The sequence below is a fragment of the Macrobrachium rosenbergii genome, chromosome 41, assembly GCF_040412425.1.
Source record: "Macrobrachium rosenbergii isolate ZJJX-2024 chromosome 41, ASM4041242v1, whole genome shotgun sequence".
NCBI classification, from domain to species: domain Eukaryota; kingdom Metazoa; phylum Arthropoda; class Malacostraca; order Decapoda; family Palaemonidae; genus Macrobrachium; species Macrobrachium rosenbergii.
The window spans coordinates 11,822,641-11,836,354 of record NC_089781.1 but is presented as its reverse complement, the minus strand read 5'-3'; the positions used below and the strand labels follow the sequence as shown (position 1 = coordinate 11,836,354).

Below are 13,714 nucleotides of genomic sequence, written 5' to 3'. Positions count from 1 at the left end.
TGAGCGCTGAGAGGGTGTGACTCCCTTCACAGTAAACAAGCACCACAAGTCTGTTTCTTCAGAACTCCTGTGGTAAAGAGGGTCACCAACTCTTGAGCACCATCTCTCACTGTTCTATCAGCACAAGCCAGGACCCCCAACCAGTCTGAAGCGAAGCTCTCCTGAAGTGTGGTGGAGTCTTCTATCTTGTTTGCTAGAGCCCTGACTGCCCAATCAAGAAAGCTGATGATCTCGAAGTCTTTAAAATATCTTTAACAAGATGGTCCAGTTCCAATGCAGTAAAAAGAATTCTTGCCCAGGAGAAAGCAGAGCGACGAGAAGCCTCTATGAGACTGGAGAAGTCCCCTTGAGAGGAAGCAAAGACTCCCAAGGAAGGTGCTTCTCCAGTTGCATATGACAGATACTTCTGCCGTATCAAACGAGAGGGAGGCATACAGAACACCAATTTCCAAACATCCCTCTTTTCCGATAACCATTCATCGATATGGGCAAAGGCTTTCCTCAATGAGGGAGACAGAACAATACGGGGTAATCTGGCAGTTCCTGCAGGTTGTCACATCAAAAAGCCGATCCTGGAGAAGAAGGGATGGCTGGAGAGAAGAACAAAGGATAGCATACCAGGGAATATCTGAGCACAGCCGAATAATTCAACGTAAACTGTTCCTCTTCCACTGGTTCCTCGTCGGAGGAAACGGGTGACATCGGAGAGCCTGTAGGTTCTTGAACTACAGGAGCTGGTTTCTGAAGTAAGCTCAGAACTCTATCCAGTCAGAGCTGAATCAGCGCCAACGAAGTCCACTCACTAACAGAGCGGACACAGCATATTTTGAAACCGCAACACTTTTAGCGGGCACTGGGCGCCTGAATGATGGGAACTCAGCTACCGGGTACTTATACGATGGGTGTTCGGAGACTTGATGTCAATACACTGGACATTCATACACTGAACCTTCCAATTCGGAACATTCAGACACTGAGCACCCACGACCTGGAAGCGCGGACACTGAACACTCATGCACTGGGCACTCAGACACAGGGTGCTCATACGATGGGCGCTTGGACATGGGATGCTCATACGGTGGGTGCTCGAACACAGAATGATCCTCTACTGGGCACTCATATACTACACTTTCAGATTCTGGGCACTCAGACACTTTACATCAATACATGGGACTGGCATACACTCTTTTGGAGTCAGGACGCTCATTGGACTCTGAATGGGTGCGATAATCTTTAATAGGCGACTCCCAAAAGCTACACGAAGGGAGTGTGCTATGTTCCCTCTCTAAAGCTTGTTTACAAGATGGGGCGAATCAACTTCTAATGAAGCACCCGGCCTTTTCAATGGCCTCGAAACCTTCGCAAAGCGCCCACTGCGCTTATTGGGCCCAAGCGAGTCCAAATCACTAGACGATAAAGTATGAACATCCAAATTGACGCCTTTCCAACAGCGGTCCTCCGCAGCCTGGTACTGGAGGACAACAGGTTCGGATGAGGCACCAACTGCTCGTGGGCAAACCCCACTAACCTCCCTTGGACTGCCAGTTTGCTTCCTCCCAGGTGAGCAAGGGGAGTTTAGCAGGGACCTTGGTCTAGGAGCATCAGTGGGACGAACAGCCGCCCCCTCCACTGACACTGCACTCAACACTGGACCAACACTATTAAATTTGTCCATCAGGACTTTCAGAGAATTCCCTGTCTGGGAAACAGTATTAACCAATAAATTAAATTTTTGATCCACACGCACTTCTAAGCTGGCAATGGCATTGGGTTCAGAAGAATGACAGCCAGATAACGGAGTAACAGGAAAAGTTGGAGGGTTGGAAATAGGAGAAAATGCCGTCACAGGTGTCAAAGGGATGGGCAGGGAAGCAATATCAATTCCTGGAGAATTAATTGAACTAGCGGAAGCCTTAGTTCAGCAATAACCTTTCTCAGTCAGTCACATTGCAATTCATCTAAGTGGATCTGCAAAGTCTTCCACTTCCCTTTATCCCAGTCCTTACATCCTCACAATTAAGATCAAGCGAGCAAATTTGCTCCCTACAAGAACTACAGACAGTATGAGTGTCGTACTTTGCTGAAGCGAGTCTAATCTTACAGCCTTTGCTGCAATACCTAACGCTAGACAAACTAGAATCTAACGTAATTGGTCAAAAGGTCCAAATCAATAAAGATAATTGAATATCAGCTAAGCTAAATAACAGCTGAACACTACCAAAAATAAAGTACTTCACTAAATGAAGATATCCAATCATCAAAAGACCGCTACCATGATTTTTGAATTTTGAGCTGCCCCGGAAAGTAGAAACAATAGCTATGTACTTACTTGGTAAGTTACATATATAAAACTTGCATGCTATGTACTAACACTGAACACTCCATCATAATCCACACATTGCAGTACTGAGATAATTTTCAACACTAATACTTTAAAAAATGTATGCATTTAATTTCTAACATAAATTATAAGTTCAATAAAGACATCTGATAAAATATATTACATATGATGATTAATACTAATTAGTAAAAAATCCCTGATGAGATATAATATAGAAAAAAGTAAAAAAAATTAGCAAGAGTAATCCAACAAATCACATTAAAATCTTATTGTATTTAGTACAGCACTGCACTAAGCTGCATTACCAACAAACAGTTTTACACACAAACACTGTATGGTAATTTTGTTTGCTTTAGCTAAGTCATGCATTACCCATTACATACATATTTACATATTCCTGGTGCAATAAATATAAAGTTTTACTCATGCACTTCATGTGGAAAATGGTTTTCCATTTATCTTTTCCTTTAATATCTTAAATTATTGTCATAACTGTAAATAGAGGGAAGTATTGTGCATTTCAAATCATGAACCGCATACATCCCCCAAAAGCATTTAATATCAAATTCTCTATACATTGGTAACAACTTGCATACAAGGGGAACTATAATTGGTAAGTGCATCTGCTCTGGTAAGGAATCAAATTTTAGCCTTTGGTTTAGATACAATTATAAGGGGCTTACTTTAACCATTTGGAAACCCTGGCTGGGACAGACACACATATCAATTATAATTCCCCTCTGGTATGTAATATTCATATTGATTCACTATTAAACATTTATGACATTATTTGTGACTACAAAAATGTCAGTGTTTCCGGGACACAAACACATAATAGAAAGCTTCATATTTATAAACTCTACAGCATGAAGGTTATCATATCATAATGTGATACACTTGAACAATTTATGAAATACAAAATTATTAAAATAATAGTACTGTAGTCTTTCAAGAAGCTGTCAAAAGGACAGTCACTAAAAAATTTTATACTTAATAATTAAAATGTTAAATTGCTTCAGTACTGTGTTTAGATTATGCGCAAAATTCCATGTATAATAACTGTTGTGTGAAAATATGAAGTTTTCATAATAAAACTAATATTGTAATACTTACCTGAACACCTGAATTAGCCCTTAATCCCACTAGCCCAAACAACTCTCAACTACCCATCCCACTATAGTGGAAATTTTAACAGTCAGCGTTACCAACGCTGCAGGTAAAATCTTGTCACTTGAGCTACCATAACAAACGGTTGGCAACGCTGACACAGGTGTGCGCCGACACGCCCCATTTTCGTTAATTGCTTTATTCAAGGTCAAAATTGATGTGGGGAAGGAGGGTGGGAATCATTCAGGTGTTCAGGTAAGTATTACAATATTAGTTTTATTATGAAAACTTCATATTGCAATACACTCCCTGAACACCTGAATTAGCCCGATTAACAACATTTAGAGGAGGAGGGATCAATTCTATTGCACGTCCCTTTGACAACCGCAGAGATGGTAGCTCACCAATCTGCTTTGCATAAGATATCCATTTAGCCAAACGTTCACCATATCAATCAATGGTTTCAGTGAAGAGACATGTTGGAGAGTACCTTGATCGAGTCAAGTCAGTACTCTCGGCTAGGATACCTATCTAGTTAAACACTCACCTTATCAATCGTTGCTTTTGGTGATGAGACATGATGGAAAGTACTTTGATTGCCAGTCAGATCCGTACTGTCTCAGTCCGTTGACCTCCCATGTGGTTCTTCAGAACCTCTCATGTATGGAGGAGTACAGTGACCTCCCATGTGGCTATTCATAGCCTCTCATGTATGGAGGGAAATGAAGCAGTGTGCCGAGCCGCTGATCCCCCGGATAATGTCTGACGATCGACGAGCGAAGAAGTATCTCGGTGCCAACGAAATAGCCTAGCCTACTAGAGTACCCCCTTGGACTCTCGTAGGGAAACTATCAAAGACTAAGATACTTAAAACGTACTAAACCTAAGTTCATGTGATTATATTATCACTGTTGCCTAAGAATTCTAAAGACTAAAAGGAATTCCTCTATCTGGTCAACCTAAGAATCTCTTCACTATGCGACTACCGCATCAGCTAAATAGACGCCCCTAGAAAATAGACTTCGCCGCTAATGTGGCCTAAGAGAATAACCCTCCGCACTAAGCGAATACCACCTCAGCTAAATGAACGCACCTTAGATAATAGACTTCGCTGCTACACGTGCAAAATAGTGCGACATCTCATGATCTCAGAGTCATTGGTGTTGCTACTGTTGTTACTACTACAACTATAAACTGAAGTTTGATGTTCGACGTGCGTTCTCACATTCAAACGGTTTGAGGACAATGAAGCCCCCCCTACAAAGTCAGGCTCGAACAGACTTCTTCAAACCGTTCGACAACCAAATACCCGATTCACACGTTCGAACATCACTTCAAACACAGGTCTGCGAACCGCGTTCAACGAACCGTTTGACCGTGTAAACCCCCCTTAAGAGAATAACCCTCCGAACCTCCGTGTTAATACCCCCTCAGCTAAATGAACGCACCCTACATAATAGACTTCGCCGCTAAACGCTGTGAGGCGAATCGAACATCACTAAGTAAAATGAGTAAACACTGAGATGGACTTCCAAGTAGCTGCTTCCAGAATAGACGGCAGTAAATAATTCCTGGGAAAAGGAAGATGAATTGGACATACTCCGAATACTGTGCGGTCGGGAAAGATACAGAGCTGAAGACGACGAAGAACAATCCTGAGAAGCCCTCCAAAGTAACTAATCACATCCTCAGACAGTGGACGGGAAGGATTCGAGGAGAGACAAGTGTGCGGAAGCGGAAGGAGTTTCGCAACCCTTGATAAACAGACTTTAATGCTCCTCCCGGACATAAAGGTATCTCCGCTGGATCACCAGTAATGAACACTCGCAGATAAAGAAGAAACGAACCTTCGACTCTGTCGCAGAGTTTTAACAAATATGTATCATTCTCACACAGGAACCCACTCTGTGCCTGAAGCTCACCCAACCCTTTAGCTGAAGCTAAAGCCGTCGGAAAAGATAGTGTCAAATTATAGTTTCATTTCAAAGGCAGGGGAAAGCAAGATAAATACAGGCGGTCTTTCTGAAGCTTGCGCCCACCGTAACCGAAAATCGTCGTGGCAACCGTTTCTGAAGCTAAATGCTCTGGGTGCAGGAAAAGGCAACCTTCAAATTAGTGTTATTAACGTTTTAGTTTCTCAACAGGTTCAAAACCGGCAGGGAAAGCAAGATAAATATTTGAAATACTTCCAGTAAGTCCCAAAAAGGGCCTTCCCAGTAAGTCCCAAAAGGGTTCCAAAAAAAACAGGGCGTTCAATCTTACAAGAACTTAATCAACGATTATCTTACTACTTGAAACTTCAGGAATGGGGAAACTAAATATACCGCTAATCGTTGAGCGGTAGTCAGCAATGGCCGAATATGAAAGACTTGATTTTCCGGAGGAATAAAGGAAAAATCCGCTATTTTGGCTATGGAAGGTCAAGAGATGGAATGACCTTCCTCACGACACTAACTTCTATACCATTCTAGCTGAACCTGGTAAGGCTTGCGGATTGACTTAATCTAAAAGAAAACTATTTAGGCACAGTTTTAGGGGGTCCGGACTGTTTAGCGGCTCTCTCTACAGTTGCCTTGCAACTAGGTCCAGCACGCGAGGGTTTGGAAAATAACAGAAAGAATGCAGTCATCTGAGAAGTAGTAGTTTCGCATTGGTAGGAACAACGGAACTTCCGTAGGGAGCTCTAGGAGTTCCGGAAACCAAGCGTGTTAAGGCGAGCTATTAGAGTCCAGGTCATCTTGACACTCTCCCGTAATTTCCCTATTACTTGATTAATGAGACCGGATGGAGGAAAGGCGTACACTTGCATGTGATTCCAACTTGTAACGTCACCTTGGTGACTATTGAAATAGGGATACCATTAGAGAAATAATCCGGAAGACGATGGTTTAATCATGTCGCGAATAAGTCGACAGTTGCTGGTCACTTCCGGAGAACCTGACATATTACTTCCAGAGTCAAAGTCCACTCTTCCCCCTAATACCTGAACGAGAGCGACCCAGCGAATCTGCCCGTACCTTGAGACTCCCAATATAAATTGGGGAAGAAGATACACTTTCGTTCTTCGCACCCTCTCAGGACTATGTGCTATAGTATAGTATTGAGTTCTGTGAGCCTGTTCCCCTCCGAGTTCTTCAGATACGACACAGCAATTATGCTGTCGCTAAACATAGCCACTACTCTGTAGAGCTAAGACTGAGAACAACTGATGGCTTCCTTTACAGCATTGATTTTCTCGAAGATTTATTGACTACTGTACTCTCGTTCCGAGGCCAGGATTCCTCCAAGGTTGATTCCCAACCTTGATCAGAGGCATCTGTGTACAGATGAACGTCAGAAGAGGGGAGTCGATAGACCTTTCCCCTGTCAGATGCATTTCTGACTACCACAAACGATCCAACAGGCAAGAATCGCTCCCGACTATAACAGCGTTCTCGTTGTGGAAGTCCCAGCGATTCCTGAGACATACCTGAAGAGAGAGCGCATTCGGACACGAGACCCTGGAATTAAAAGAGAGAGAGAGAGAGACATTCTCCCTAAGAAGCTTCTCCAAGCTGGTAATGGCCGTTCCCTGTTGGACGGGAACCCTCTATCTGAAGGACCGATTGGACTCTCTCTAGGGTTGTGAAAACCCTCAGAGGAAGAGAGAGAATCCGCTTAACTTGAATATGTTAAGAATTCCATAGAATTCCCTCGCTCTTACTAGCTCCTCTGGAGAGGAGGCCAGTTAAACGATCGTCTAGATACTTCAACACTCTGTATCATCTAGATACTTCAACGCTCTGTATCGTCTAGATACTTCAACACACTATATCGTCTCGATACTTCAACACTGTATCCTCGACGATGCATAATTGCCGACACCGGAGACATGAGTTAGAAGAAACCATGTTCATCATACTGGCTACGTCATCATCCTTGAACAAGAATTAGCTAAGGCTAATGGTGTTCTAAGCAATCCCTCTTATGAACGTCCGGATACTGAGGGGGAAGATGACCAAGATAGAAATTTCGACTTTTCTTGCTCCAAACGTCGTAGACGAAGCCAAAGCTTTCGCCTGGTGAGCCAAACCCCTCGAGATAAATAATTAGGCTGCCAACAGCCACGGATCCGAAGGGACATAGCCGTCACTCTTTAGAACCCGCATTATAATAACTTGAACCGCATCCAGAAAGAATGCGCAAGAGCCTCAGTCTGATTGCGCAACACATACCCCCAAGCACCTGCTTCCCTAAGAGAAGTCCCTACGAGCTGAAACGATGCCGGAGACTTAAACAGGAATGCCTCAACCGATTCGTTGAGGGCAACCTGGCGCCTGCCGAAGGATTACCTCGACTGCGTAAGTCGTCCTACTCGGAGAGAGAACAGAAGAGTGCTGTCTATTAGAAGCAACTACTGATGCCAAGCGAACATCCGCCTCCTCCAAAGCCTGGCTAACCCGATCGAACCAAACCAGCCAACACGAAAAAGAGGCAGGAGCTGGTTTAGTGTCATAAAAACCTCAAAATCGGGAGGTCCGGAGCTCTTGCTTGAGGGTATGATGAAGTAACATACTCAAGCCTGTGTCCGTAATCGTACTGCTGGCAAGAGGACATTCTAAGTCCGCCAGAATCTCCTGCACCTACGGATAAGAATCCTGTTCCGCAATGTCCGAACGGTCTAAGACCGACAAAGGAGGAGGCACTGGACGAAGCCCCGGACAACGATGAAGAGTCCGCAATCGGACCAGCCTAACCAGAATGCTGCGCACCCGGGAAGAGAAGGCTAAACCAATAAAAAAACCCGGAGCCGATTCCCCATTATTAACCAAGGGGAAGACAAGTGAGAGTAGTCAAACCAACATTGTTAAATCTTGGGGGAGGATGCACAAACGAAACCGCTGTAGAGGGACGGAAGAAGATGAAGGAGAGAGAATGAAAGAGGTAGAAGCTAGCCTGAGTTACCGCCACGGAAAATGCAGGCGATGAAAGCCGCGGACCGCTCGAAGAAAGTACCGCATGCTCTGCCAAAACCGCGGAGCGCAAACCCGAACTGGAATTCGACGGGAAGACCCTGTGAAATACCTGATGCTATCGGGACAGCTGCATGAAGCGGAAGCACGGGGTTGCGCATACCCGAAGGGATGGAACAAGAGACCCCTGCGGCCAAAATCTGCCAAAAACAGGGTTTTCGCCTGTCCGGAAGCTCCTCCTACCAGAGAAGACTGTACTAAGGAAGGAAAAGGCAGGAGGCATAGGAATAGCAGATGCATAAAAAAAGTTACCTGAGAGGAGGAAAACCAAAATCAAAGGAAGAGGGAAAACGGAAGATGCAGAAGCCGCAGGAAAGACCGGAGCAGAAGAAGAAAGGGCCGAAGAGGAGACTGAAAAGGGGGTAACAGAGAATGTGGGAGCAGGAGATGAAGCGACAGATAACGAGGAAGAAAACTTAGAACAAAAAGGAAAGAAGGTACACCGAATCTGGCCTCCCTATATAATCCTGAAAACATATCCAACATGAATTCTGGACACTACTGTGTCACATACTCTCTAATGTTAGAGAAAACATTCAAGAAAAAATATATCCTCTCGCCAAAGGTCTATACCCGTCGAAAAACCCCGCCATCCGTCTTATAACCCATACAGCCAATTGCAGGTCCATAAATTACTTTAGAAGCCAAAAGGACACACCATAATCCGCCCTACTAAATGGAGGAGTAGAAAATACAGGGAAGGGGGAAACTACAGTAGGAGATTTAGAAAACAGTAGGAAGTGAGTTAGAAGCAAATGCAGAAGGATTCTGCCCCACGTAACTGAAACATTGACTTGAGACTGAGCCAGGTCGAAAGAAGAGATGGAGAAACTCTTGTAAGAACACAACAAAAACCACTCGAACCCGAAACCAGAACCCGTTCAGGAGAACAACACTGCACCGTTAAAACCTTCTCCTCACTACCAAACCTATCCTCTTTTATCACACCTAGATCTTGATCCAAACATTATCAACATTACATTTATCAATATTACAAGGGGGTTGGAAGGGGGGGATCCTTCACTGCCTGCTCCGCGCCGAGGGGGCCGGCAGACCCTACCCACTCGGAGGCTTGCGGTTCTGCCATTACCCTCAGCACCCGTTAGGGCTGGTTCTGGAACAGGCAGGGGAGCTGAAAAGGAAGAAGAATTAGACATCCTAATACCACTATTATCCCTATCTGAGAAATGTTGAAGACGACTAGCTATTGAATTTTCCTTACTAATTGCAATCCTATCCTCTATCTGTTTGACTACCATTGAACTCACTAAACCCATCAACTGATCTGTAGCAGAAGTCTGAGACACTGAGGCAACGAGAATCTGACCGACGTCTGCCACCGTTACGAGCCAAAGACTTGCGATGACGAATGTAATCATCCCTCTCTTGTGCCTTCCAATGGGAACACTCATCGCAATGAGTCTGACATCACAATTAACCTTCCTACATACCTGACGGAATGTCTATCGTGTCTCAAGGTACTCATCCGTCTTTGCAGGAAGAAGCGATGAGCGCCAGAGTCCACCGTCGTAGACAGTCAAGGCCGACGTCGAAGCCGATGGCACAGTAGTAGAAAGTGAAAAGTCCGTGACACACAATCAAGACCGGGAACCAGCGGGTCCAAATCCAAAAGACGTTCCACGTCGAAGATATCCAGAAAATCCAGGAGAAAAAACCGTTAAATCCAATCCAGGTCTTCACCACAAGTCCAAAATACAAAGAGAAGTCAGGCAATAGGATTAAAACCTCGCACTGCAGAAGGAAACAACCTTCCAGCAGCGCGAACAAAAAGCAATTGACAAAAATGGGGCGTGTCGGCGCACACCTGTGTCAGCGTTGCCAACCATTTGTTATGGTAGCTCAAGTGACAAGATTTTACCTGCAGCGTTGGTAACGCTGACTGTTAAAATTCCCACTATAGTGGGATGGGTAGTTAAGAGTTGTTTGGGCTAGTGGGATTAAGGGCTAATTCAGGTGTTCAGGGAGTGTATTGCAATACTAAATTTAATATAATAATAAAAACACCTCAAAATTAATCAAAGAAGAATAATTCAAGTAACAAGGTGTGGGGCACAACACTTTTCAACATACACCAACAGCCTAAATGCCTTGTTAAATTACAATATGATTATACTCAATAATAAAATAAATAAGCATGGCCAGTACTGTGTCCCTTCATGATTTTAGTGACATCATCCCATCTCCAAGCACTGAGATTCCACTAATATTCTTAAAAAATTTTTGGATAACTTCAATGTGTCATTTTGACTTTTTATTTTTTCCTGTGTATTCAGCTTAAATATGACAGCATACCCAAGACCAATTAATACACAGAAAGCAAAAAAATTAAAACACTACTATTTCCATAAGCAGTCAATGAGAGTGATTTGCCGAAGATGAATTTGGGAACCCCTAGTGTCTCAGAAGGTTTACAGTAAACATCACACTGCCTGTATCACATTTCTTTTTCTTTTTCTTTTTCTTTGTAAAAGAAATATCTAATACAGTAGCTACAGTATTGCAAAGATTCATGATAAAAAGTAAGACAAAACTTACTTTGAAATCTGTCAAAGGATCAACAACAACATCAAAAACTTCTGAACTATTATTAAGGTTGGTGTGTCCATCAAACTGCTGCCCGAGTTTTAGGTTCACATTGTTTCCTCCTGCCTCCATTGTTAGCTCTACCTACGCGAGAAGATGCAGCCTCGCCATTCCTAATCCTAAGGAAAAAAGAAGCCTGTTAGTTATACCAGTCCTAATGATTAAAAAATTACAAAAAGTATGCACAGTGATCATATTGTCCTTCCCTGATCATAAACATCTATGTCATAAAAGAAGCATGAATGTTCTGTCATTACATAATCCAATCCATAGAATAGTTTTTCTATATATGTGGAGGTGTAATTACCAATATAAGGTTGATGTCCATGAAAGAGAACCTCCAAGGTGTTTTGTGATATCATGAAACAAAATCTTCCCAGTGCTGAGAATGTCAAAGGTTGGTATAAAAAGTTTAGACTGGTAGTTTATGAATTGGAACTGGCAATCTTGGCTTGTGATACCATAAAATACATGGACTCCCATTTCATAATGGTAACTGCAGCACTACATGTACAGAAAAAATATATGAAATGGTCTATGCAATGCCACAACATACGTTTCTATTGAGCACAGTTTCAGATATGACTGCTGATAATCAGGGAAGGCCTTTATTATAACCCTGTACACAGTTACTTTGTCATGTAACCTAATAACCTTTTTTGTAAATGTGTCTAAACTGTAGCCTTTTGTATTTATATCTTCATTTGTTCTGAGGGTCAACCACTTCCCAACAATCTGAGGGTCTGTCAAGATCAGTCATACTCATAAAAGGTGTATCTTACTGATAATTCAAATTAAATTAAGGGTTTTCATATGTCAATTGAGCAAGTTGACGCAGGACTTCAAATGGAGACCAAGAGGGGTACATACTAACATGGAACAGGCAATTTATTACTCTACCAGAGGAAGGGCTGTTACATTGATTTCATAGATATTACCTGTTCAAGGAAATGGCAATAAAAAGAACTGTTCAATTCAGGACATCACATAGCATAAGTAAAAATGTGAAAAGTGCATGTCATCTTAAGCAGAGTCGTCCCAGGAAATTGAGTGTAAAGAGTTATAGAACCATGTGGAAAATCATAATGTTATGGACAATTTTCATCATTTCTAGACTACCAGATAGTGAAGCTGAGAGTATTCTTAACAGATTAAAACCAAAGGTAGATAAAATGTCAGCGCCAGATTCTACAATTATGATTATCATGAAAGATCATGAACTCCCAAATTGCCAAGTATCATCTACATATGCCATGTCTTTAAATATTAGCAGTAAAGTTAAGTGTATATTTAAATGAGTAAAGCTCACTAAGCTAGTTACCATATCTCAATGTAATGTTCGCAATAATTCTTGATCAATATGATCAATTTCTTTCCCATTCACTGGAGGTTAGCCTAAGTTCAAAGGCTAGCCTACATGTCAAGAGGTACATCGGTAATTCTATATATTAGCTCCGCGCCTGTTTTTACCTTTTCAACTGGTTTTTTCTATACTTTTAGGGGTTCTGATACTGGCGGTGCATCTGTTTGTTGTCGGCCAAATGGAATGTCCCTCCGCCGTGTTTAGTACTGGCCCAGGGGGGGTACCCATATGTTAACAAGTTATTGCACTTGCCGGATGGGATATGAACCGTTCGAAACAGATGTACCCGTGCTCTGTCTTGTGAAGATCGCGTATGGAAACCCCTTGTTGGATGGACTTCAGGGGTTAATTACAGGTTAATTAGACTCGATCACCAAAAATGAAAGATAAATTCTTATTAGCAACCAAAAAACTGTAGAAAAAGTCAAGTTATAGTGCCATCGGCGACGCGGCGCTACCCTATAGTTCTACAGGTACTTCTTAACAAATACAATAATCAACAAATCTGAATGCATGAAACTTAAAATAAAAACTCTGAACACGTTATTACTTAAATTTGGCATTGAGGTCCCACTTTTAACAGCAATTCTAATACTGAAAGCACCTTTAAAGTAAATCTGGGAGCTGTCCAATAACCCATTCAAGAAATAAAGATAAGTAGGCTATTAGGTTGCGTTGTTTCAATATTTTGGTAACTCGTGTGACAATACCAATATAAGCTTCACTATTTTCCTAACTAGCCTACTGACAATGGAATGTCGATGGTTAAATGCTTCACGAGTGGTATCAGGTGACCAAAGGGCCAAATAGGCTGGCTTTACCAATAACACAAACCTTTCTCCGTAGCCAAATACTTCGATGAAAAAAAATGGTATCCAAAACAAGCCACATCTCTCATAAGGAAGTCCGCAACATTCTACACATATAAATCACCAGACTTATTTCTTTCATGTGACAATGCGAGCCTAACTCACCTGTGACGTTGTTCGATCGACTATAGATTTTGGGTAACTCCGCCATCGGAGCTCTTACCAGCTGTTATGAATGACAAGTGATGAATACTAAATTCTACGCTTTACAATTAGGTTCACTCGGCAATGCCATGTTTTTGTATTATCTCTCTATGACTGATAGGAAATCCCAGATTTTCTTAAGATTTACATAGATTTTGCCTCTTTTAAGTTTATTTCCTCCAGTTTTACTTTCAACAGTAATTTCAAAGAATGTACGATTTCCACTGACTTTTAAAAGTGCTATTAGCTTACCATTCCTCCGAAGTATAATATT

General features: G+C 42.3%; 1 protein-coding gene across 1 annotated transcript in view; it reads right to left on the bottom strand.

The window, feature by feature from the left end:
* The window catches only part of LOC136826835 (early endosome antigen 1-like), a 64,598-nt gene extending 51,096 nt beyond the window's left edge, over positions 1-13,502 (bottom strand). The window contains exons 1-2 of the mRNA XM_067084315.1: positions 13,402-13,502; positions 11,017-11,183 (exon numbers count right to left, since the gene is read on the bottom strand). Coding sequence (XP_066940416.1) covers positions 11,017-11,136 — 120 coding nt within the window. The 5' untranslated portion in view covers positions 11,137-11,183; positions 13,402-13,502. The remainder of the gene's footprint in view (positions 1-11,016; positions 11,184-13,401) is intronic.
* Between the last annotated feature and the right edge of the window lie 212 nt (positions 13,503-13,714).